We start from the raw sequence: 24,784 nt of genomic DNA on the forward strand, positions 1-24,784 counted from the left end.
TTATAACCCAGGAAAAAAATCGTGTTACATGGTGTTATACAACGACCAAGGAATTATGTCAGGAGGGTTGCTTACCCAACCGCCTTCGTTCTTCCGGATCTTGCAAAAGGAGGGCCAACGCCGGACCTTCAGGCGGAGTGACGTGGAACTGGAGGAAGGCCTTTTCATGCTCCGGAAGATCTGTGTCAGATGCGGCTGCAAGAAATAAACCATGCAAAGGATGACTGGGGAGGAAAGGAATAACGGGGCAATTGATTTACAGTAAGCCTTAAACTTTGGACGGATCCCCATGAAAAGTGTGTGTGTGTGTGTATGTAGGGGAGAGGGAACAAAAATAGGCCTGCTTCTGGTTTTTGCTCTATTATATTGTTTGGGCCTTGACCCATGTGAGCCGTCCCGAGTCCCTGTGGGGAGATGGTGGTGGGGTATAAAGATGATGAAGATGATGATGATGATGATTATTATTATTATTATTAATGATATATAATCTATATATATAAAAGAGTGATGGCATCACAGCGACCCACAAAACCACAAAACTACAGGCCCCCCAACCTCGAAATTTGACAACACAACCCATCATCCACGCCTCTAGGTTGATACAACAAAAAGAAAAGAAAAATAAAGTCCTAATTAGAGAGAGAGGAATAATTGCTTTTATCCAATTGCTGCCAGTTAGAAGGCTAAGCTCCTCCAACTTGGTCTCCTAGCAACCCAAACTTGGTCTCCTAGCAACCCAATAAAAAACAATAAAAAACACTAAAAATTAATACAATAAAATACTATAATAACAGAAAATAACTAAAAATAATACAAGAAAATAATAAAATATAATAAATAAAAATATAACTTACAATAAAATTAATAAAAAATTGCAAATAAAGTCAAATAAAAATTACACAACAATTTTTAACCAATACCACCACCACTTTGCCACAGCAACATGTGGCCGGGCACAGCTAGTAATATATAATATTATACTATACTAATATAATATATTGTATATACATGTAATATTAATGATAATATTATGACGCAATACAATGTAATAATAATTATAATTCATATTATAATTGTATATTTATATTACATGCAGTATTACTAATAATATTGCAATATAGTCATATCATATAATATATTGTATGTATATATATTTGTAAACCGCCCTGAGTCCCCTTCGGGGTGAGAGGGGCGGGATATAAATGTCGCAAATAAATAAAATAAATAAATATAAATAAATTATTATTATTCTGGAGTCATTTCTAGATCCTATAGTGCAATATTGGTCAACTTTTATATAGGGCCTCAATGGAGGTGGCAAAAAATACAGAAGTCAATGGATAATAATGAACTCTATGAACTATTAGGAACCCCCGGTGGTGCAGTGAATTAAAGCGTTGATCTGCTGAACTTGTGGACCAAAAGGTTGCAGGTTCGAATCCAGGGAGTGAAGTGAGCATCTACTGTTAGCCCCAGTTTCTGCCAACCTAGCAGTTCAAAAACATGCAAATGTGAGTAGATTGATAGATACTGCTCCAGTGGGATGGTAACGATGCTTCATGCAGTCATGCCAGTCACATGACCTTGGAGGTGTCTATGGACAATGCTGGCTCTTTGGCTTAGAAATGGGGATGAGCACCAACCCGCGGAGTCAGACACGACTGGACTTCATATCAGGGGGAAACCCTTACCTTTACCTATTAATGATTAACAAATGCATAGAAAGGATCTTAACAGGTGAGAGAGATGATTGGCCAAAACTAACAAAATGAACTTCAGCAGGGACACATGCAAGAGACTCCACTTAGGCAGAAAACCATGAAATGCAAAGATACAGAATGGGGGACACAGCAGGATGTGTGAAGATCTTGGGAGTCCTCGTGGGGAGGAAGGGCAACATGAGCCAACAATGTGATGCGGCGGCAAAAAAAGCCAATGGGATTTTGGCCTGCATCAATAAAAGTTCAAGTGTCTAGATCCAGGGAAGTCATGCTCTCCCTCTATTGTATTCTGCCTTGGTCAGACCACACCTGGAATCACATTGTGTCCAATTCTGGGCACCGCAATTAATGGGAGATGTTGACAAGCTGGAACGTGTCCAGAGGAAGAGGGTGACTCAAAGGATCAAGGGTCAACTACATTGACTGTCCAGAGAAATTGGCAACCATCAAATCCTCTGACCCAGTTTGGAAAACTTTTCCTGGCCACACCGATTGTTCCTTTTTGGAAGTTAGGGTCTACTAAAGGATGTTTTGCAAGCTCAATATAGAGGACCAAATCGCTTGCTGCTTGTAGGAAGTAAACACAACAAAGGGTGCAGCTACACTATAGAATGAGCACCGCTTGACACCACTTGAATTATCATGGCTTAATGCAGGGGTCCCCAAATTAAGGCCCGGGGGCCAGATGCGGCCCATCGAAGCCATTTATCCGGCCCCCACAGCACAAGGGCAAAAGAGGGTTGGGCTAAATGACCCAAGGGGTCTCTTCTTCTCTTCCAACCCTTATTATTATTATTATTATTATTATTATTATTATTATTATTAACATTGAGGCTAGGTGGCCATCTGTCAGGGGTGCTTTGCTTGTGCTTTTGGTGCACAAAGGCAGAAGGGGGTTGGACTCAATGGCCCAAGGAGTCTCTTGCAACCCTCTTTATTATTATTATTATTATTATTATTATTATTATTATTATTATTATTATTATTATTATTTTATTATGTCACAGCAAACAAGATAGATATGCTGGATTTCGTAACACAAAATCACAAGTCGAACACTTCCCAAGTGTCTAGGACTGTGTGATGTATTTTTGGATGATGTGCGCAGATCCCAGTAGGGTGGCCTTTTGCAGTTGGCAGATCGTAATTTTTTTATTATTATTATTATTATTATTATTATTATTGTTATTATTATTAACATTGAGGCTGGGTGGCCATCTGTCAGGGGTGCTTTGCTCGTGCTTTCGGTGCACAAAGGCAGAAGGGGATTGGACTCAATAGCCCAAAGGGTCTCTTCCAACCCTCTTTTTTGTTGTTGTTGTTGTTGTTGTTGTTGTTATTGCTCGGTGGCCAACTATAGTCCGGCCCTCCAACGGTCCGAAGGATTGTGAACTGGCCCACTGTTTAAAAAGTTTGGGGACCCCTGGCTTAATGCTATGCAATCCTGGGGATTGCAGTTTTCCAAGTCCTCACCAGACTATAACTTCTAGGATCCCATTGTATGGAGCCACAGCAGTTCAACTTACAGTCGTTCAACAGGGCAGACGCACCTAGCAATGCACTCAGCCCTGCAGAGATTCATTATCTGTCCCCAGCCAAAGCCACACTAAGCTGCTTAGGTGAAGACCAAATGCAGGATTAAGGCCAGGAGGAGATAATGAGCCATTAAAGACGGGCCGCCAGACGTCCAGACGGACGCGGAAGCCAGGCATCTCACTCCTTGCTCCCATAAAGGCATATCTTGGCAGGATCCCTTGTTTTAACACTGTTGTACCACACCATGAGCCACAGGGAGAGGCGGGTAATACATTATTATTATTATTATTATTATTATTATTATTATTATTATTATTATTATTATTATTATTTCAGAGCTGGAATCCTCAGCTTAGGAACCAAAGGGCCTGGATGTCGTAGTAAATGCCAGCTTTGGCATATACAGGGGGCAAAAGGGATTGGGAAAGGAGAAACTGCCTGGGCACAGAGTTTGTGTACATCTGCACTATAGAATTAATGCACTTTAATTGCGACTTTGGGAGAGTCAAAGAACAAATTTGACCTCATGCAAAGATAGAAATATACAGTAGAACTGCAATATCTGCAGGTATTGAAAATTGCTGGTAAAGAATCCTAATAAATGAAAAACTTGCCAGATTTGGACACGGGTAATATTGCAAGCACTAAAATACGTAGATAGTACATAGATACCCTGTTTCCCCGAAAATAAGACAGTGTCTTATATTAATTTTTGCTCCCAAAGATGCGCTAGGTCTTATTTTCAGGGGATGTCTTATTTTTCCACAAAGAAGAATTCACATTTATGGTTGAATTTTTAAAAAATAAAAATTTACTATCTACTGTACAGTAGTTGTCATCACAAACCAGCATAACCAAACTGTGAATCCTTTGAAGAATTTCTATATTATATTTTATTGCTATATTATTTTTAAATTACTGTTTTAAATTTCTGTTCATATGTAAATTTATGTTGTTGTTGGGCTTGTCCCTGTGTAAGCTGCCCTGAGTCACTTCTGGGAGATGGAGGTGGGATACAAGAATAAAGTTATTATTATATTATTATTATTTCTTGTTACTACCTTTATTTCCATGTACAACAATCCATGGTATGTACATTTACCGATCCTGCATGCTTCCAAACAAAACTTTACTAGGTCTTACTTTCGGGGAGGCCTTATATTTAGCAATTTAGCAAAACCTCTACTAGGTCTTATTTTCTGGGGATGTCTTATTTTCAGGGAAACAGGGTACTCCAAGTTACAGTGGAATCCAAAACTTTCTGAAACTTGGTGAGAGTGATACCCTGGTTATGTTGTGTTATTATAGAGGAATTTAACAACAACAACAACAACAACAATAAATACTCTATTCAAGGTGATAGCTCTTGCAGTTTTTTATGTTGTTTGTAAAAACTTCAAAAAAAAATCCTAAAAATCAGTGGATGAGTGAAATATTCTGAAACTTGGGGGGATTATAGTAGTAAATGTGTGCTACAACTGTAGCAAGTTTCATCTCAATGGCCCTAACACTGAGGGAGGGAGACGCCCTGGAAGTGTCCCCATTGGCGCAAATGGGCGAACAATGTAACGAAAGACTAACGAAAGTTTTGGAACTTCATATTAGAATCAAAACGGGGGTTGCACAAATTTTGTAAATACAAACAAAGCTGATTTTTGGCATTTCACACACCTTTCATAGGTACCTCAATTTCAAGCAGAAGTTTGCCAAAGAATTGCATTGGAGGGGACTTAGGAAATGCTTAGAAAGCGCAATGGTGGATCGGGACTACTCACGAGCGCAGTCGCAAAGTGCAATGGCGGCGTAGTAGTGCGAGAGGGCCTGGAAGTGCTCCGACTTGACCTGCACCATGGTGGCCCATGAGAAGGGGACGTAGTCCTTCACGTGCGGCTGGGTCATCGTCTGGTGGACCAGCGCGTAAACCTCTTCAACCTGGAAGGGGACAAAGACAGGTAAAAGCAGGCGATAGTGTTGACAAGATGGCCCCTCCAGCTCTACGGTTATATGGGTCTAGGGATGCAGAAGAAATGCAGTTTGACATCAATCTATCGTGTTTCCCCGAAAATAAGACAGTGTCTTATATTAATTTTTGCTTACAAAGATGTGCTAGGTCTTATTTTCAAGGGATGTCTTATTTTTCCATGAAGAAGAATTCACATTTATTGTCGAACAAAAAAAAATGAACATTTATTATATATGGTAAAGTAGTTGTCATCACAAACCAGCATAACCAGACAAATTGTGAATCCTATCAAGAATTTCTTGTTACTACCATTATTTCCATGTACAACAATCTATGGTACGTACATTTACCAATCCTGCGTGCTCTAGTGTTCTGTTTGGCAGGCATGCTTCCAAACACAAACTTTTCTAGGTCTTACTTTCGGGGGAGGCCTTATATTTAGCAATTCAGCAAAACCTCTACTAGGTCTTATTTTTGGGGGATGTCTTATTTTAGGGGAAACGGTAATTCCCGCTGTCTGATGCTACAGAATCAAATAATTCAGAGTTTGCTGAGGCACCAGAACTCTTGCATAGAGAAGGCTAAAACTTTGTAAAACTGCCACTCTCGTAGTTTCATATTACTGAGCCACGACAGCAAAAGTGGCGCCAAACTGCATTAGTTTTACAGTGTAGATGCACACCACAAAGTCATTAATAGCTACCTCTTGTAAACAAGGAGGTAGAAGCAGGTAAGAAACAGGAAAAACCTTCTCGGCCGTGGACCCGGCTCTGGAACTCCCTCCCTAGGGAGATCAGGTTGGCACCCCCTCTATCGTCCTTTAAGAAACAATTGAAAACTTGGATGTTTAGGGTGGCCTTTGGAGAGACAGCCATTAGATGACCAGCCGCATTATAATTCTATTCTGAATTTTACTAAGTACCTCTTATCTGGGTATTTTAATCTAATGATTCTATCTTTATATTGCTGCTACAGTCCCCCCCCCCCACCTATGAAGTTTGACTGAATTGTATTGGTGGTTGTTTGATATTATTACTGTTGTATTAACTTTTGTTTTATTACCTTATTGTGTTTTAACCTTTGTATATTGTGCTAATGTATTTGTGTTGTTACTTTTGTAACAATGTGAGCTGCCCCGAGTCCCCGTGGGGAGATGGTGGCAGGGTATAAATAAAGTATTATTATTATTATTATTATTATTATTATTATTATTATTATTATTATTATTATTATTATGTTGTCGAAGGCTTTCATAGCCCAGTGGCCGGAATCACTGGGTTGCTATGATTGTTCCAGACTGTCTGGCCATGTTCCAGAAGCATTTCCCTTCTGACATTTCGCCCACATCTATGGCAGGCATCGTCGGAGGTTGTGAGGATGTAAGGAGAGAATGCTTCTGGAACATGGCCGTACGGCCCGGAAAACTCACAGCAACCCAGGAAAAAACTTCAAATTCTTCTAATTGTCTACCCATTAGTTTCAGCAATAACTCAGGATCAGGGTGTTTTGTTGGCATATGCCAAGTGTGGAAAAGTTACTTTTCTAGACAATGACTCCCAGCAATGGAAAGGAATAGGAAAAGAAATCACATGACAGATGGACTGATTTAATCTCTTGCTATATACAGTATATATATATATACGGGGCCAAAGTGCTGAGCTGCTGATCTTGCGGACCAAAAGGTTGCAGGTTCGAATCCGGGGAGCGGAATGAGCGCCCGCTGTTAGCCCCAGCTTCTGCCAACCTAGCAGTTCGAAAACATGCAAATGTGAGTCGATCAAGAGGTACTGCTATGGTGGGAAGGTAACGGCGCTCCATGCCGTCATGCTGGCCACATGACCTTGGAGGTGTCTATGGACAACGCCGGCTCTTTGGCTTAGAAATGGAGATGAGCACCAACCCCCAGAGTCAGACACGACTGGACTTAACGTCAGGGGAAAACCTTTACCTTTTTTATATATATACATAAATTATATTACAGACACAAACTCTGTATCCATCAATTCTGTACCCATGGATTCCACTATTAGGAATTGTGCGATAACAATTAGAATGTGGAAGGATGGGTGCTTTATTTTGTAATTTTTACATAAATAATATGATTGGAAATGGCATTTTATTTCATTATATGGTGTATAATGACAATAAAGTTATTCTATTCTGTTCTACCATATAGCTTGAAAATATTTTGAAAATTCAAAAAGCTAGCTTTTATTTTGTTGTTTTATATAAGGGACACAATTATACTACATCATCGTATATATTGGAACTAATTATCAACTTTTATTTTTACTGTGGCTTTCTCCCTATATAGGGACTCAAGGCAACTAACAATAAATATAAAACAACGTAAATAGATTAAAATCTAAAATTAAAAAACCCAATTAAACAATGTATGCTATTAAAAACATTACACTTTTGCCCATCTACAGATATTGGTATCCACAATGTCTGCATTACAGAACAAAAGCCCAGCAGATACCAAAGGCTCACTGCATGTTTGTGTCTGTGTATACACTGCCTTTGTGTTGGGAGGAAGATGGGATATAAAGTAAATAAAACAATAACTTGTGTTGCTGTTCAAAGCAAAAAATATTATGGAAAGGAGAAGAAAGCAGCCAGGGGAGTGCGGGTCATTAATCTGCCATCTTGCTAGGACTGGGAAGAATTATGTGGGGGATCTTCAGCCTTGAGAAGTAATTAGCAAGCAAAAACAATCCAATATCCTGTAAATTAAAAATGCCATCCCAAATCACTGAGTCGATCTCCTTCTTCAAAATGAAAACATATTTGGAGTGAAGGGAGATTTGCAAACAGCCAAGTAACATGGGATATTACAAGGTGGAAAGAAGTCAACTTTTCAATGCAGAAACCTAACCGATAACTATGATCAACAGCAGATATTCTTACTCATCTGGCCCTCCATTTGTGAATGCATGGTGTCCCAGAAATTAAGGATTTACCACAATGTTTTGATCTTTCACACATTCTATTCAGAACCAAGAACCAAATTTGCAGGAATCTATTATGCTTTCTAGCTCCTGTGTAACATCCAATGACAACTCGCAAGCATTTTCTTTTCACCCTCGACAGCAATGAAGATTCAGACAAAATCTATCACCGCTAGTACAGTTGATTGCTCTTCTCTAATCCTATTTTATCTAATCTGGATTTTAGTATCGTGTCTGATATTTAATGTGCCAAATTGTATTTAAATTGTAATAAGTGGTAATAAGCAAGATTTAGTTGCCAATTACACTAAGCAACAAAATTGAAAAAAATATTCCTGGTTTGAAACTGTTATTTCCTGTTTAATTGTGTGTTCCTAGCTTTGAGAGTAGTTGTTCTACTCCAGAAACACTGTTTTTGTGGCTGTCACAAGCTAGCTTGATTTGGTTGACACTCTATCATGAGATATTCATGGAAAAACTATAACAAAATCATAGAATAATAGAATAATAACAGACCGCATGGACCATCTAGTCCAACCCCCAGCCATGTAAGAAAAGCACGATCAAAGTCGAAGTCAATGTACTATAACAAGATGTGCTATGGCAGAATGTCCCATAAACTTTTTCCATGTTTTTATGATTGAGTCAATTAAAAATCTGAAAGAAGAATCAGGAAAATAAGATTTTGACGGCAAACAGAAGGTCAGCTGCTGTCCTCCCATCCTTTTTGCCTTGTTTTTATTTATGTTGCACTTTGAAATGGTCATATGACTGGTCAAACAAATAAATTATTATTATTATTCTCTCGAGTCAATTAAAAATAACATTTATAACCCAGGAACAAAAATTATTTCACATTATCCTTGTGAACTGTTGCATTTTTATATCGTATCTACATATTTATTTTGAGTATGAAAATGCCCTATAGTATAAGCATTAATAAAGTGCTATTACTCTTAGAAGACAGAAAGAGGTCATTTCCTCAGTGTAGAAAACTAGGATTTCAGAGAAAGAGTGAAAATCAAGTGGTATACGCTCCTTCCTTGGAAGTTTTAAAACAGAGACTGGATGGCCATCTATTGGGGGTACTTTGGCAGAAGGGGGTTGGACTAGATGGCCCCTGGGGTCTCTTCCAACTCTATTATTCTATGATTCTATGAATTCCGGATAAGAGATGCTCAACTTGTTTCTCAAAATTTCTGGATAAGAGCCCACACTTTCTTTGTGTCTCTTTCCCCACGTCTCTGCCCCGAAAGGTCCGCACGCTTGCCCCTACCCTGGCTGCTTCCTGGGCAAGTTGCAGGCAGGTGAGGAAGTCGCTCTGGGCGTGGAGGAGCAAGACCTTCTCCAAGACGCACTCCTGGACCTGGGCGATCATCAGGCGGACCAGCATGTTCAAGGAGGCCGTGCTCATGTCCAGGCTGGGGGCGTTGGAGAAGTTCTCCTTCAGGTAGTTGAAGGCGCCTGGAGAAAGGGAGCAAGAACAGGCATGAGTTTAAGGCAGGCATGGGCAAACCTCGGCCCTCCCTCCAGGTGTTCAACTCCCACAATTCTTAACAGCTGGTAGGAGTTGAAGTCCAAAACACCTGGAGTGAGCTGCTGCAAGTTTGCCCATGCAAAAAGGTCCCAGGCTGTAAACCCGAATCCAGGTCAATACAAAAGTTTCCCAGCCTGCAAACCAAAAGCCAGTTCCATACAAAAGGGTCCAAGGCTGCAAACCAGACTGCAATTCCATACAACAGTTTCCCAGGTTGCAAAACACAGCTTGATTCTATGCAAAATGATCCTAGGCTGGAAACCTGAGCCCAGTTCCTTGCAAAAGGGTCCCAGGCCACAAACCAGAACCTGTTTCCATCAAAAGGGTCCCAGGCCGCAAACCAGAACCCAGTTCCATGCAAAGGGGTCCCAGGCCACAAACCAAAACCCAGTTCAGTGTAAAAGAATCCCAGGCTACAAACCAGAACCTGATTCCATCAAAAGGGTCCCAGGCCACAAACCAGAACCCAGTTCAGTGTAAAAGAATCCCAGGCTACAAACCAGAACCTGATTCCATCAAAAGGGTCCCAGGCCACAAACCAGAACCCAGTTCCATGCAAAAGGGTCCCAGGCAGCAAACCAGAGACCAGTTCCATGCAGCAGCTGTCCAGGCTGCAAACTAGCATCCTTTGCATGCCACAGGCTTCAAACCAGAACTCAGTTCCATGTAGCAAGCTCCCAAGCTGCAAACCAGAGTCCAATTTCATATAACAGGTTCCCAGGCTGCAAACTAGGCCCAGTTTCATCCGTTATATTCCTGACCTGCAAACCAGATTCCAGTTCTATCCAACAGCTTTCCAGGCTGCAAACTAGACCCCAGACTCATGCAACAGTTTTCTAGGCTGCAAACCACCATCAGGATGCACACAACAGATTCCCAGATGCAAACCAGAACCCATTTTCATTCGCCATAATCCTGACCTGCAAAGTAGAACTCACTTCCATAGAACACCTTCTCGGGCTTTCAAAAACATATTATCTCTGCTCACTGACTGGTGACAACAATAGAAGTCAATATGCAGATTATAATTGGTATTTCTGATATATCAGGCACATGGTCGACATACAACCATGAAGCACCCATATTTGTTGGGTGAGCCAAGGTGGTAATATATGGATATGAGATGAATGACATTTAGGCTGAAAGTATTGCTCAATCAAGGAGGGGGGGGGGGGGGGTTTGGATGAAGTTAGGGAAGTTTTTCCCTTTTCTTTCCCCACTTGACCCAGTCCTTCAATCCCGTGATTCTTGCAAGGAGAGAACAAAACCATCTTATCTATACTACCCTAGTAGGATTGAAACTGAATAATTTCACAATGGGAAAAAACTGTGCAATACTCCTCATACAACCTGGTGTTTCACTCATTTGATGATTGCAGTTGAACAGATTGCAGAGGTAACTTTGCTAATAAAAACTGATACAGGAAACTTTTCTCACATAAATGAGCACTAGGATTATCTTAATCTATGTCCTGTGTATTTAATACGTATTTTACGGAAATATGTTTCAATATGCATCTTTTATATAAGATAGAAATGCATTGTTATATTGAAATGCATTAGCAGTGATTCTATTGTGTGAAATACAGTTCTAATGGACATGTGATAACACACCTGTGTAATGATTAAGTGGGTAATGATACAATACTTAAGGGACATACAAAAAAAGTTGAATCATGATCATGCGACGTTCATGAAGAAGGGTTGCATCAATTATTTGTCAGTGACTGATGACAGGCCAGCTGGTGGGTATAAAAGAAGGGAGGAAATGCTCATTCTTTCTCTTGCCATTGTGTTTCTTGCCTGTGTGTCTGTTGCCTACATCATGAGTATATCTCTATATGTGCCACTGACTGATTGTGAATCAGGGAATCTTGACCTGTGTGTATATCTGTATATAGTGCAACGTCTCAAGATTCAAGCCTCCTAATATAGATATAGATATATATCTATACTCTGCTGATAAGAACTCTGTTGTTTTTACTTGCATCTGTGGCATTGGGTCCAGTGTGCAGCATTCCCAGGGAGGGTGTGATTGGAAAACTATAAATCACGCACCTATCCCTCAACATTATAGAACTACAGTAGAGTCTCGCTTATACAACGTAAATGAGCCGTCAGAACGTTGGATAAGCGAATATGTTGGATAATAAGGACAGATTAAGGAAAAGCCTATTAAACATTAAATTAGCTTATCATTTTACAAATGAAGCACCAAAACATCATGTTATACAACAAATTTGACAGAAAACGTAGTTCAATACACAGTAATGCTATGTAGTAATTACTGTATTTATGAATTTAGCACCAAAATATCACGATGTATTGAAAACATTTGCCTTGGATAATCCAGAACATTGGATAAGTGAGTGTTGGATAAGTGAGACTCTACTGTACATTTTAATAGGTGTGTTTTTTGCAAAGTTTGTGTGTTTTGACTGTGCTGTGACCTGTCTCGAGCCACAAGGAGAGGCGGGCAATAATAATAATAATAATAATAATAATAATAATAATAATAATAATACTTTATTTATACCCCGCCACCATCTCCCCAACAGGGACTCGGGGCGGCTTACATGGGGCCATGCCCAGAACAGTACAATATAGCAAAATATAAAACAACATATCACAATACAATTAAACAATACAATAAATAATCATATACACTGCAACACTCTATATATATATATATATATATATATATATATATATATATATATATATATATAAATAAAAACAGGGCGGGCCGCATGAGACACTTAATTAAAACTTGGGGTGAGAAAAGGATAAGAATACAATCAGGGAGACCAGGGACATAAGATAAAAACAATCTAGAGGGTAGATGATGGGGGAGTAACAAAAGAAGTGTGTAATAGTTACTCTCCGAAAGCACATCGGAAAAGCCAGGTTTTTAAGTCTTTCCTGAAGGCTAAAAAAGTGGGGGCTTGCCTAATTTCGATGGGCAGTGAGTTCCATAAACGGGGGGCCACAGCAGAAAAGGCCCTCTCCCTTGTTCCCACCAGGCGGGTCTGGGATACAGGCAGTGGCGACAGGATTAATAATAATAATAATAAACAATAACAATAAACAATGACAAAATTACGATCTGTCAATTGCAAAAGGCACCTGACTGGGATCTGTGCGCATCATCCGAAAATACATCACAAAGCCCTAAACGCTTGGGAAGTGTCCAAGTTGTGATTTTGTGATACGAAATCCACCATATATATCTCGTTTGCTGTGTCATACTCTGTGTTTGTGTCAATAAAAATAATAATAATAGTAATAATAATGCCATGTTTGTGCAAAGTGCAGCTCTCCAGATGTGCCTAGACTCCAAATCCCATCAACAGCAGTTAGCAGAAGAATAATGGGAGCTGCAGTTGGAGGAGGTCCACACTTTGCCCACTGCTGCATTTATTTCTATGATGCTATTGAATTTCCCGGCAAAGTGAAACCCCGAGGGAGAGCTGCACATACCAGCGGCCTTCTGGAAGGCTTCGATGGCGCAGTCCACGCCTTGCAGGGCGGTGCGGTCCTGCCGGGCCCCGATCTGGGTGTGCAAGGCCCCGATGTTGAAAAGCACGCTCCCTTTTTCGAAGGCCAGGGCCCGCTGGTGGCACGGGACACCCGTCAGAGAATCGTACCTAGAAAAGGGGAAGGTTGGGAAGAACAGAACGTCTTAAAAGGGCAGCGACTTGCACTGTATCCTCAAAGACAGAGGGTGAGAGAGAGTGAAAGTGAGATATAATTTGGGCATAAAAACACCTTCTTTATCTTATGTACTTATGTACATATTTGTGTGTGCCTTCATGTTTTCTGTCGACCCCATGTCAACATAATTGTGTAGGGTTTTCTTAGGCAAGAAAGACTCTGGGATGGCAATGCTATTCCTCTGAAATACAGTCTACAGACCTTGTATTCCCTGATGGTCTCCTATCCAATTATTAATCTAGGTTGATTCAACCACAAGTCATTTCCAAATTGGAAATGACTTGAACGCATATACAGTAGAGTCTCACTAATCCAAGCCTCACTTATCCAAGCCTCTGGATAATCCAAGCCATTTTTGTAGTCAATGTTTTCAATATATCGTGATATTTTGGTGCTAAATTCGTAAATACAGTAATTACAACATAACATTACTGCGTACTGAACTACTTTTTCTGTCAAATTTGTTGTATAACATGATGTTTTGGTGCTTAATTTGTAAAATCATAACCTAATTTGATGTTTAATAAGCTTTTCCTTAATCCTTCCTTATTATCCAAGATATTCGCTTATCCAAGCTTCTGCTGGCCTGTTTAGCTTTGATAAGTGAGACTCTACTGTAATTGCAAATAATGATACTTTTGATGGGGTAAAATATCCCCTTTGTAGAATTTTATATGCAGTATCTCTCGATTACACTGAGATGGCTATTAAGGGTTTTTGACTGCCATAGGTGGTTCCAACACCTTGGGATGTAAGTATTTCAGTAAATAAATCAATAAATAAAGTCAACCTACCACATTTTTTAGGATTAGGGGCATAGAACCCCTATGAAAGTGACAGAAAAAAACACAAATAAAGACACTTTAAGTCTTGTGGAGAGATAAAGCAGCATATAAATAAACAATAATAATAATGCCATTTTTAACCTGAGATGATGGTGATGACAATAATAACAATAATTTTATTACCTGCCATTTCCTTGTGGCTTGAGGCAGGGCTCTCTTTAGTTTTGATTTTGGGTATGTCTTAATGGATTTTAGCTGTGAATTTTTCAAACACTGTTTATATTTAATTCTCTTTTAATGTTTGTACATTGGTATATTTTAAACTGTATGCTGATACGTTTATGTTAAGCTGCTTCGAGTCTCCGGGATAGATAAAGCGGGATATAAATAAATATAATAATAATAAATATAATAATAATTAACTATTTTAATGGATTTTAACTGTGATTTTAAAAAATACTGTTTATATTTAATTCTGTTTTAATGTTTGCATATTTGTATACTTTAAATTGTATGCTGATGAGTTTATGTTAAGCTGCTTTGAGTCTCCTTCGGGAGAGATAAAGCGGGATAATAATAATAATAATAATAATAATAATAATAATAATAATAATAACAACAACAACAACATCTAGGTTTCCAACATGACTCTATGGAAGTTGGAAGTTGTCCATAGAATGTTATGGAGGACTTAGATATCCCTTAAATACATGTTCACTCTAAAAATCCCTAAATCCTCCAGCATGACCAAAGGGAAATGACCAAGAAGATATCAATCATTTCCATGAATAATACTATGCAACACTATTTTTGTTCCTGCATTATCAATGTCATTTCTGAATTGGTTCTATCTATCATAAAAGCATGGGAAAAGTTCATTATGCTGCAAAAACTTTGTTTCTGTGTCACATCCTGCAGCACATTTTGCTATACTATAGTTTTTCAATGAATATTTCATAGTCTCAACAATTCAACATCGTTTCTGGCACAAAAACAGTTTTTGGAGTAGAACAACGACTTTCAAAATAAGGACCACGCAATTAAACTGTAAATAACACTTTCAAACCAGGAACAGAAAAGTTTACAAGTGTTGTTACATGGTGTAATCAAGCCCACCAAAGTCAAGATGGAGACACCACACTAGGTAAGAATGCACCCATTCCCTTGACGGCATCAACAGTGGGGATCAACTAACCAGTGGAAAAAGAGGCCCAGGTTCTTATTGGGAGGGAAGAAGCGGTTGTCGAGGAAGTAGAGTTGGCTGTAATACTCCATAAGCAGCTCTAGACCGGCTTCGTTCCGGCTGGGTGTCCGCATGGCCTGTTTGGAGAAAGAGAAAGCAACAGAGACCAAAACATATAGACCACAACCTATCTCAGACATGGGCCAACTTTGGCCCTCCCTCCAGGTGTTTTGGGCTTTAACTCCCACAATTCCTAACAGCCGGTAGGCTGTGTTGTAGCTCAGAAAATGGTTGAGGATTTTTCTGACATTTCTGGGGACAAGGGGTTTGATTAGTTTCAAAGTGAAGAGTTTGTCAGTGTTAGGAGAGAACTACAGGCAGATGAGGCTGGTTTTGGATTCCTGTGCTTGTTCCCAGGCAACCGAAGAAAGTAAAAGTCCCAGATCTCTTGAGAAATGGCTTTCAGACAATGGAGAGTTTTCTTGAGAAGACAGGTTAGGCTCAAGAATGGAGGGAGTGAAAAATGGACTAACTAGATGCTCTGAGAGAATCCGTGATAAGACCTTGAAGTCCAGGTGCGTTCGGCATGATCTCATGGCTACTTGGACAGGCTTCACACCTTTCAGAGGAGACAACGTTGCCATATGGGATGACTCTCCTGCCTCTGCTATCTAGTTCATGATTCAAGTATTCTCAAGTTTCCTGTTCTGGTCCATGCCTTTATTTCCTTGAATGGTTTACCTTGGAAAGGTTCTTGCTTTTTTGCTTATGGATTTATGTTGCATCTCAGCACTGGTTCACCTTACTCTTATCACACACCCCACCACAGCAGACCTGGTTTTTACAGTTTATTGATAAAAGATAGCCAAGTCTTAATAAAAAGCAGTAAAGAAAACAGTAATCCAATTGCAAAGGCAATCTGCAGAATATCGTTCAAAGTCTCCAATATAGCAAATCAGTCCTGAAAAACAAGGCAGCGTGAGCTCCAAAATACAATCCAAAACACAGGATCTAGGCATGAACAAAAGTAAGAATCCTTTTCCATGAGCAAAGACAAGGCAGGAAATAAGCTTCCAAAACCAATGTTGCTTCATCTGAAATCTTTCCCTGTTTCTCCCTATTTAACCATGCTTAGAGGCTAAGAAAGCATTCCTCTGATCCTGAGTTCCCACACCTTTCCCAGCTATTCTCAGAGAACGCCTGGGACGATGAACCCTTAACCTTGTATCTCTATCTAAGGAAGACTCCTCTGACTCACTGCCAGAGCCACCTGGACTTTGTTGATGTTCTAAATCCTGTGAAAGGTCACCCTTATCACTAACTTCTGCCTCCCTGCTTGCCTGCGGCCTTTCTGACAATTCAGAGTCTTCAACATTTCCTTGGTCAACCTGCATAAACCCAAATCCCCCTTCATCATCAGACTGAACCACAACAATTTATGCTTGAAGTATTGCTGTGAATTTTGGTTCTCTTGATTTTATGTATTTTGGCATTTTTTGATGACTGCTATTTTGTATTTTCTATTCTACTGATCTTTTTCGAATTGCCCTTTCCCCGTTTTTACCTGCTTGTATCAATAAACATTTTTAGATAGAACTACTGGACTCTGGTGTGGTGCTGGGGGAAAAGGCGTTTTAGTGCTAGTGCAACAGGTTGTTAGGATTTGTAGAAGTTGAAGTCCAAAACACCCAGAGGGAGGCTGAAGTTGGCCCATGCCTGATCTATCTGGAAGACTTCCCAAAGTTGGTTTACCTGTCGCAGCTCCATGAGGCTTTGGATCTCCATCTCGTACGATGAGCCATCTTCACCGTAGTGATCCCAAATCATTTCCTAGGAGCACAGAGATGAAAACACAACACTCTTGGTGTCAAACTGTATTCATTCTATAGTGTAGATGCCACCCCTTATGAACAGAAACGTATGAATCACATGGATGATACTAATCCATAAAAGGTGGAGGAGCCCTTACCTTCAAGGGTGCGGCCCAGTCCAACTCCTTGGTCTCCTTGAGCCCCAAAGGGATCATGGGAACACTGATAGAATCACTAAAAAGGAAGAAAATATATCAAAATTTTCCATTTGAGATCCTTAATAGAAGTTTTATTGCATCATCCAAAAGATGCTAGATGTCAAGCACTTGACATGAGGACTGTAAAGTTGCAGTCGGAGTTTTGGAATCAGAATCAGAATCAATTTTGGGGTCAGAGTTGGTAGAATATATTTTAATGGTTTTTAACTGGAAATTTTAAAATACTGTTTATATTTGATTCTGTTTTAATGTTCACATATTGGCGTATTTTACATTGTATGCTAATGTTTGTATGTTAAGACGCTTTGAGTCTCCTTTGCAAGATATAAAACGGGATAGAAATTATAATAAATAATAATAATAATAATAATAATAATAATAATAATAATAATAATAAATGGACTGACTTCAACTTCAAAATGAAATAAAACTCTTACTATTAAATGCTTAGATTGTTGCCTGTTTACTTTCCTAGGCATTCAGGGAACTTTTTCTTGTTCAGAATGGTTAATTCTGAATCTGCATTATTTCTGCACTGCAGAATTAATGCAGTTTAGCACTACTTTAATTGTCATGACTCAATGCTACAGAATTCAGTAAGCTGTTATTTGGTGAATATATCAAGGAAATGGGTTGCTGTGAGTTTTCCGGGCTGTATGGCCATGTTCCAGAAGCATTCTCTTCTGACCTTTGGCCCACATCTATGGCAGGCATTCTCAAAGGTTGAGGGGTCTTTTGGAAACTAAGCAAGTGAGGTTTATGTGTCTGTGGAATGATGTCCAAGATGGGAGAAAGAACTCTTGTCTGTTGGAGGCAAGTGCGAATGTTGCAACTGAACCAGTTTTATTAGCATTGAATGGCCTTGCAGCTTCAAAGCCTGGCTGTTTCCTGCTTGGGGGAATCCTTTGTTGCCTAGTTTCCAATAGACCTCACAACCTCTGAGAATGCCTGCCATAGATGTGGGTGAAATGTCAGGAGAGAATGCTTCTGTAACATGGCCATACAGCCCGGAAAACTCACAGCAACCTAGTGATTCCAAGCATGAAAGCCTTCGACAACACATTACATCAAGAAAAGTCTCCAAGAGGTTTGCAATAAGGCAGTCAGGTTCTCTGGAAAGCCAGAGGAGGCTAAAAACCTTGTGAAATTGCAACTCCTACGATTTCGCTGTATAGTTTGGAATCAAACTAGATTCATTCAACAATGTAGATGCATCCGACAAAGAGAGAAAAGGATTTATTACATCTATTTTCAAACTACAGGCCCTGAATTCTTTGTCAGTAAATGAACCAAAATTATTCAATGAAATGTTTTGGTGCAATGGAATGCAAATATATAAATGGCAGAATAATCGAAATGCACAGAATGACGGAAAGGGATGGCAAACCTGACATCCATCAGAAATACGGACGCTGTTTTGCACACTTTATAGGCTGAGCCAAGTGCGGAGGAGGCACTCAAGGCAGTGTCTGGGGATAAACCCAGCAAAGACATTATTTCGAGCCCAAAAAGCCTGACATGGCGAAGGAGGGATTCCCATCCCTTTCCGCACGGATTAAAAACAAGAGCGGAGGAAAGAGAGGTCTGCAGAGGCGGCGCACCAAGCCCAGCTCAGTGGCAAGATGAGCTCTTAAGGAGATAAGGCCGGGGCAGTAATTCTTCCAAAGTAATTATGGGGCTTATCGAAGAAGAAGAAGGAACCAGCCTACAAGCAAAGCAAAGGGCAACGCTTGAAAGGCGAACAAATAAGAGACAGCAGCTTAGAGAGAGTAAACAGACCGAAACCTAGAACAATGTGGGCACTAGAAGCCATGGAAATAGAGGGACAAAAGTATAATGCTACCTGTGTTGTTGAAGGCTTTCATGGCCGGGATCACAGGGTTGTTGTATGTCTTTTGGGCTGTGTGGCCATGTTCCAGAAGTATTCTCTCCTGACGTTTCGCCCACATCTATGGCAGGCATCCTCAGAGGTTGTGAGATATGGATAAACTAGGCAAGGAAAGGAAAAAATATATATCTGTGGAGAGTCCAGGGTGTGGCAAGAGTCCTTTGTCACTGGGAAGCCGGCATTAATGTTTCAGTTAATCATCCTAATTAGCATTGGAAAGGTTTTTGTCTCTTGCCTGGGGGGATCCTTTGTTCAGTCAATAGCCATCCTTGGGGCTCCTCTGCCTTCAGAGTGTTGGTTCCCATCTACTGTTTTGATTTTAGAGTTTTTTTTTAATACTGGACACAGTATATTATTTGAGAACACAGAAATGCTGGACCACTCCAACAACTATCATGTCAGACTACACAGAGAAGCCACTGAAATCCACAAGCATGTGGACAACTTCAACAGAAAGGAGGAAACCATGAAAATGAACAAAATCTGGCTACCAGTATTAAAAAACTCTAAAATCAAAACAGTAGATGGGAACCAACACTCTGAGGGCAGAGGACAGGTAATGACTGAACAAAGGATGCCCCCAGGCAAGAGACAAAAACATTTCCAATGCTAATTAGGATGATTAACTGAAACATTAATGCTGGCTTCCCAGTGACAAAGGACTCTTGCCACACCCTGGACTCTCCACAGATATATATATATATATATATATATATATATATATATATATTCCTTTCCTTACCTAGTTTATCCATGCCACACAGCCTCTGAGGATGCCTGCCATAGATGTGGGCGAAACGTCAGGAGAGAATACTTCTGGAACATGGCCACACAGCCCGAAAGACATACAACAACCCTATGGTGCTACCTTTTGGCAATAAAAATGAAAGAGATAGAGTGCTTGGATTGTGCCTTCCTGTATGGCAGAATGGAGTTGGACTAGATGGCCTTTGGGGGTCTCTACCAACCAGGATTCCATGATTCTTTGCTCCCTCGTCCGTCCTACCTGTCGTTCTGATACACATCCATGGAGCTGTTCAGCTCTTCCAGTTCTTCCTTCAGCAACTGCAGGTTGGAGTTGACGAAACTGAGCTCTAAGGCGACCGTCTCCTTGACCTTGTGGTTACTGGTGGCCCTGGAATCAGAGGAGAAAAAAGGTCTCACTCAGTTTTGCTTCAGAGCTGCTTGTTAATTACTTCTCAAGACAAAAAATCTCCCCCACGTTCTTCCCATTTCCAGCAATAGGGCAGATTCCTGACCCAGACTACCTCTCACCCTTTTCGCCTCCCTTTTTGCTTAGACAGGCATACTTAAATGCAGCAAGAAGACCGGAAATTTAGTACAGTAGTTTTATTTATATCCCAGTTTCCTCCCAATGTAGGATCCAACAGCTGTATTGTTGAGTAGCTGTGAGTTTTCCAGGCTGTATGGCCAAGTTCCAGAAGTATATTTCCCTGACGTTTCACCCACATCTATGTCAGGCATCTTCAGAGGTTGTGAGGTCTGTTGGAAACGAGGCAAGTGGGATTTATATATATATATCTGTGGAATGTCCAGGGTGCAAGAAGGAATTATTGTCTGTTGGAAGCAAGTGTGAATGTTGCAATTTGCCAGCTTAATTAGCATTGAATAGCATTGCAGCTTCAAAACTTGGATGTTTCGGCAGGCCTTCGGATATAGTCATTAATCAATCAGCCCCAGTGGGTTTTTAATAATTTATCCTGTTTTTATTACGGTCTTACCATTTATGTGTTTTAAATGAAATTTTTATCTTGTATTGTTGTTTATATTGATATATTGTATTATTGTTTTATCTTTTTATAATGTGATTGTATTGTGTTGCTTATATTTTGTTCTTATCTTGTTTGGGCCATTGCCCCATGTAAGCCGCCCCGAGTCCCCGTGGGGGGATGGTGGCGGGATATAAATAAAGTTTTATTATTATTATTAAAGCCTGGCTGCTTTCTGCCTGGGGGAATCCTTTGTTGGGAGGTGCCAGCTGGTCCTGATTGTTTCCTGATTAGAATTCCTGTTTTCTGTTTTCCCCACTTGTCTAGTTTCCAACAGACTTCAAAACCTCTGAGGTTGCCTGCCACAGATGTGGGCAAAGCGTCAGGACAGAATGCTTCTGGAACATGGCCACACAGCTCAGAAAACTCACAGCAACCCAGTGATTCTGACCATGAAAGCCTTCGTCCACACAGCTGTATTATTGCTGCTGTTGTTGTTATTCTCGTTTGAATCACACTCAGATACCATTAATATCTAGATGCTACTTTTAACTATTTTGTATACATTATTATTATTATTATTATTATTATTATTTCACAGCCTTTCTCCTTGTGAGGACTCCAGGCGACTAACACACTACACAAGTTTAAAAAGTGCAATACAAAAGTTGCAAAGCAATTATATAGCAAACAATGTAGTACAAAACAAAATTAAAATAGCGAATACACTAAAGTGGCCTTTCAAACTTGGTTTTGAGCTCGTTGGAACATGACAGATAGCACCTGGGCTTCCGAAATCTGAAATATTGCAAAATTGCCTCCACGAGTGGCTTAAACATTTGCTTTCTCATGGTCCCGTGGCCACAAAAAATGCTTCATCCACAGTTGAATACTTGTTTATGTTTAATTTTGTTTTAATGTTTGTATATCGGGCTGTTTCAAATTGTATGCTGATGCTTTTATGTTAAGCTGCTTTGAGTCTCCTGCAGGAGAGATACAACAGGATATAATAATAACAACAACAACAACAATATGAAACACATAGCATAAACTACCTTCAGGCTATGCAGATAGATAAGATAGATGATTGATTGATGAGACATGAAATTTTGCATTGAGACTTGGATCCCATGTCTGAAGGATCTCACTATGTATATACAGTAGAGTCTCACTTATCCAACATAAACGGGCCGGCAGAACATTGGATAAGCGAATATGTTGGATAATAAGGAGAGAATAAGGAGAAGCCTATTAAACATCAAATTAGGTTATGATTTTACAAATTAAGCACCAAAACATCATGTTATACAACAAATTTGACAGAAAAAGTAGTTCAATACACAGTAATGCTACGTAGTAATTACTGTATTTACGAATTTAGCACCAAAATATCACGATGTATTGAAAACATTGACTACAAAAAATGCGTTGGATAATCCAGAATGTTGGATAAGTGAGACTCTACTGTATATGAAAACAGTATACTAAAATCTGGAAAAATCTGTCCAGATTATTTTTATTTTTTTATTTTTTTATTCATTTTTATTGAGAAATAAAAATATTTGAAAAAACAAAGACAATAAAAACCCTAGATTTTCATGATACATAACACTAAGGCTACCACAGCTAAGAAAAATAAATCTAAAACAAGCACACTAACATAAGGCATACATTAATAAACATACTCTAGATACACAACTTCTAAAACTATTCTACAAATCCGGCTCTCATTGGTTTTTACTCCTTATCCTGCCCTTTTTATTATTCATTATTTATTATTATTATTATTATTTATTATTATTATTATTATGACACAGCAAACAAGATAGACATGCTGGATTTCGTATCACAAAATCACAAGTCGAACACTTCCCAAGTGTCTAGGACTGTGTGATGTATTTTCGGATGATGCATGCAGATCCCAGTAGGGTGGCCTTTTGCATTTGGCAGATCGTGATTTTGTCAATGTCTATTGTTTCCAAATGCCGGCTGAGATCTTTTGGCACGGCACCCAGTGTGCCCATCACCACCGGGACCACCTGCACTGGTTTCTGCCAGAGTCTTTGCAGTTCAATCTTGAGGTCCTGAGTTTTTATTATTATTATTATTTATTATTCAGATTATTTTTAAGATCTCTCTTTAGGCAATTCATTCCATTGCCAAACTATTCTGATTATCAAATGCCTTCTGATTGTCAATCACAAAGTACACCTTTCTATAACTTCAAACCATAGGACTTGGTTGTTCCTCCTGATGCAGCAGAGAACAAGCCCTTGTGCAAATATTTAATGAGGGCAAAATAGTTCCTGTTCTTGCACAATTCGAATGAGTAACTTCAGCAATGAAATTTCCCGCCTTAACTCGAGGTTTCATCAGAAATGCTGAAATTTGGATTCCGTTCTCTTGGCAAATATCTTATCACGCATCTGAGCATCTGCGCATAATGCAACTTGCCCTTCTGCTGCAACGTCAGCCTCCTTCTCTCCTTAATCCCTTACTCAGCTCTCAACGTCTGACCCCGACAACTGCATCTTTCTCAATTAACCTTGCAATCAGTCTGGGAAAGTATTGAGTCATTTCGGTTTCCTGTGAGTCACCGGCCAAGATCCAGGTAATCAAAACCTTGACACATTGTTCTTTTCTTGTGTGCCTTCAAGTCATTTCTTGACTTATGGAGACTATTGCATGGTTTCCTTGGCAAGATTTGGTCAGATCTTCATTTGAGGCTGAGAGAGTGTGACATGCCCAAGGCTAGCTGGTGGGTTTCATTGGCTTGAAGGCATGCTTCAAAGTGAAATAAAAAGCCAATTCAATTCTAGGCTGCATCAATAAAAGAGTACAGTATCTAGAATAGATCAAGAGAAGTACAGTAGAGTCTCACTTATCCAACGTTCTGGATTATGCGTGAGTTAGGGCCTTTTACCCTAGCACTCAAGACCTGGCTCTTTACTAGAGCTTTTAATCTATGTTAATTTTATCAATATTTGTATGTATATATTTTTATCCTTTACAATTTTATCTTGTAAATCGCCTAGAGCATCGTGGATGGAGGGCGATTAATAAGTAATTAAATGATGATGATGATTATCCAACACATTTTTGTAGTCAATGTTTTCAATACATCGTGATATTTTGGTGCTGAATTCATAAACACAGTAATTACTATATAGCATTACTGCGTATTGAACTACTTTTTCTGTCAAATTTGTTGTATAACATGATGTTTTGGTGCTTAATTTGTAAAATCATAACCTATATTGATGTTTAATAGGCTTTTTCTTAATCTCTCCTTATTATCCAACATATTCGCTTATCCAACGTTCTGCCGGCCCATGTATGTTGGATAAGTGAGACTCTACTGTAATACAGTAGTCTCACTTATCCAATGTTCTGGATTATCCAACGCAGTCTGCCTCCCGCCCGGGTCCACAGTTGTTTCTCTAGGCAGCAAGGACTGAACTATTTAGAGATTTAATTTCCGACAATGTTGTTACTGTAAGTTCATTTTATGCAATTCTATCTTTATTTGTAATCAATTTGTAAGTAGCCAATGTTTTTGTAGTCAATGTTTTCAATACATTGCGATGTTTTGGTGTTAATTCGTAAATACAGTAATTACTACATAACGTTACCATGTATTGAACTGCTTTTTCTGTCAATTTGTTGGAAAACATGATGTTTTGGTGCTTAAGTTGTAAAATCGTAAAGTAATTTGATGTTTAATAGGCTTTTCCTTAATTCCTCCTT

At 39.5% G+C, this 24,784-nt stretch overlaps 1 protein-coding gene across 1 annotated transcript in view; it reads right to left on the reverse strand.

The window, feature by feature from the left end:
• The window catches only part of rhpn1 (rhophilin Rho GTPase binding protein 1), a 48,254-nt gene that overhangs the window by 9,322 nt on the left and 14,148 nt on the right, over window positions 1-24,784 (reverse strand). The window contains exons 3-10 of the mRNA XM_062979938.1: window positions 20,314-20,442; window positions 17,360-17,435; window positions 17,143-17,220; window positions 15,403-15,527; window positions 13,189-13,355; window positions 9,448-9,635; window positions 5,033-5,189; window positions 76-195 (exon numbers count right to left, since the gene is read on the reverse strand). Coding sequence (XP_062836008.1) covers window positions 76-195; window positions 5,033-5,189; window positions 9,448-9,635; window positions 13,189-13,355; window positions 15,403-15,527; window positions 17,143-17,220; window positions 17,360-17,435; window positions 20,314-20,442 — 1,040 coding nt within the window. The remainder of the gene's footprint in view (window positions 1-75; window positions 196-5,032; window positions 5,190-9,447; window positions 9,636-13,188; window positions 13,356-15,402; window positions 15,528-17,142; window positions 17,221-17,359; window positions 17,436-20,313; window positions 20,443-24,784) is intronic.

Source organism: Anolis carolinensis, chromosome 4 (assembly GCF_035594765.1).
Source record: "Anolis carolinensis isolate JA03-04 chromosome 4, rAnoCar3.1.pri, whole genome shotgun sequence".
Lineage (NCBI taxonomy): Eukaryota > Metazoa > Chordata > Lepidosauria > Squamata > Dactyloidae > Anolis > Anolis carolinensis.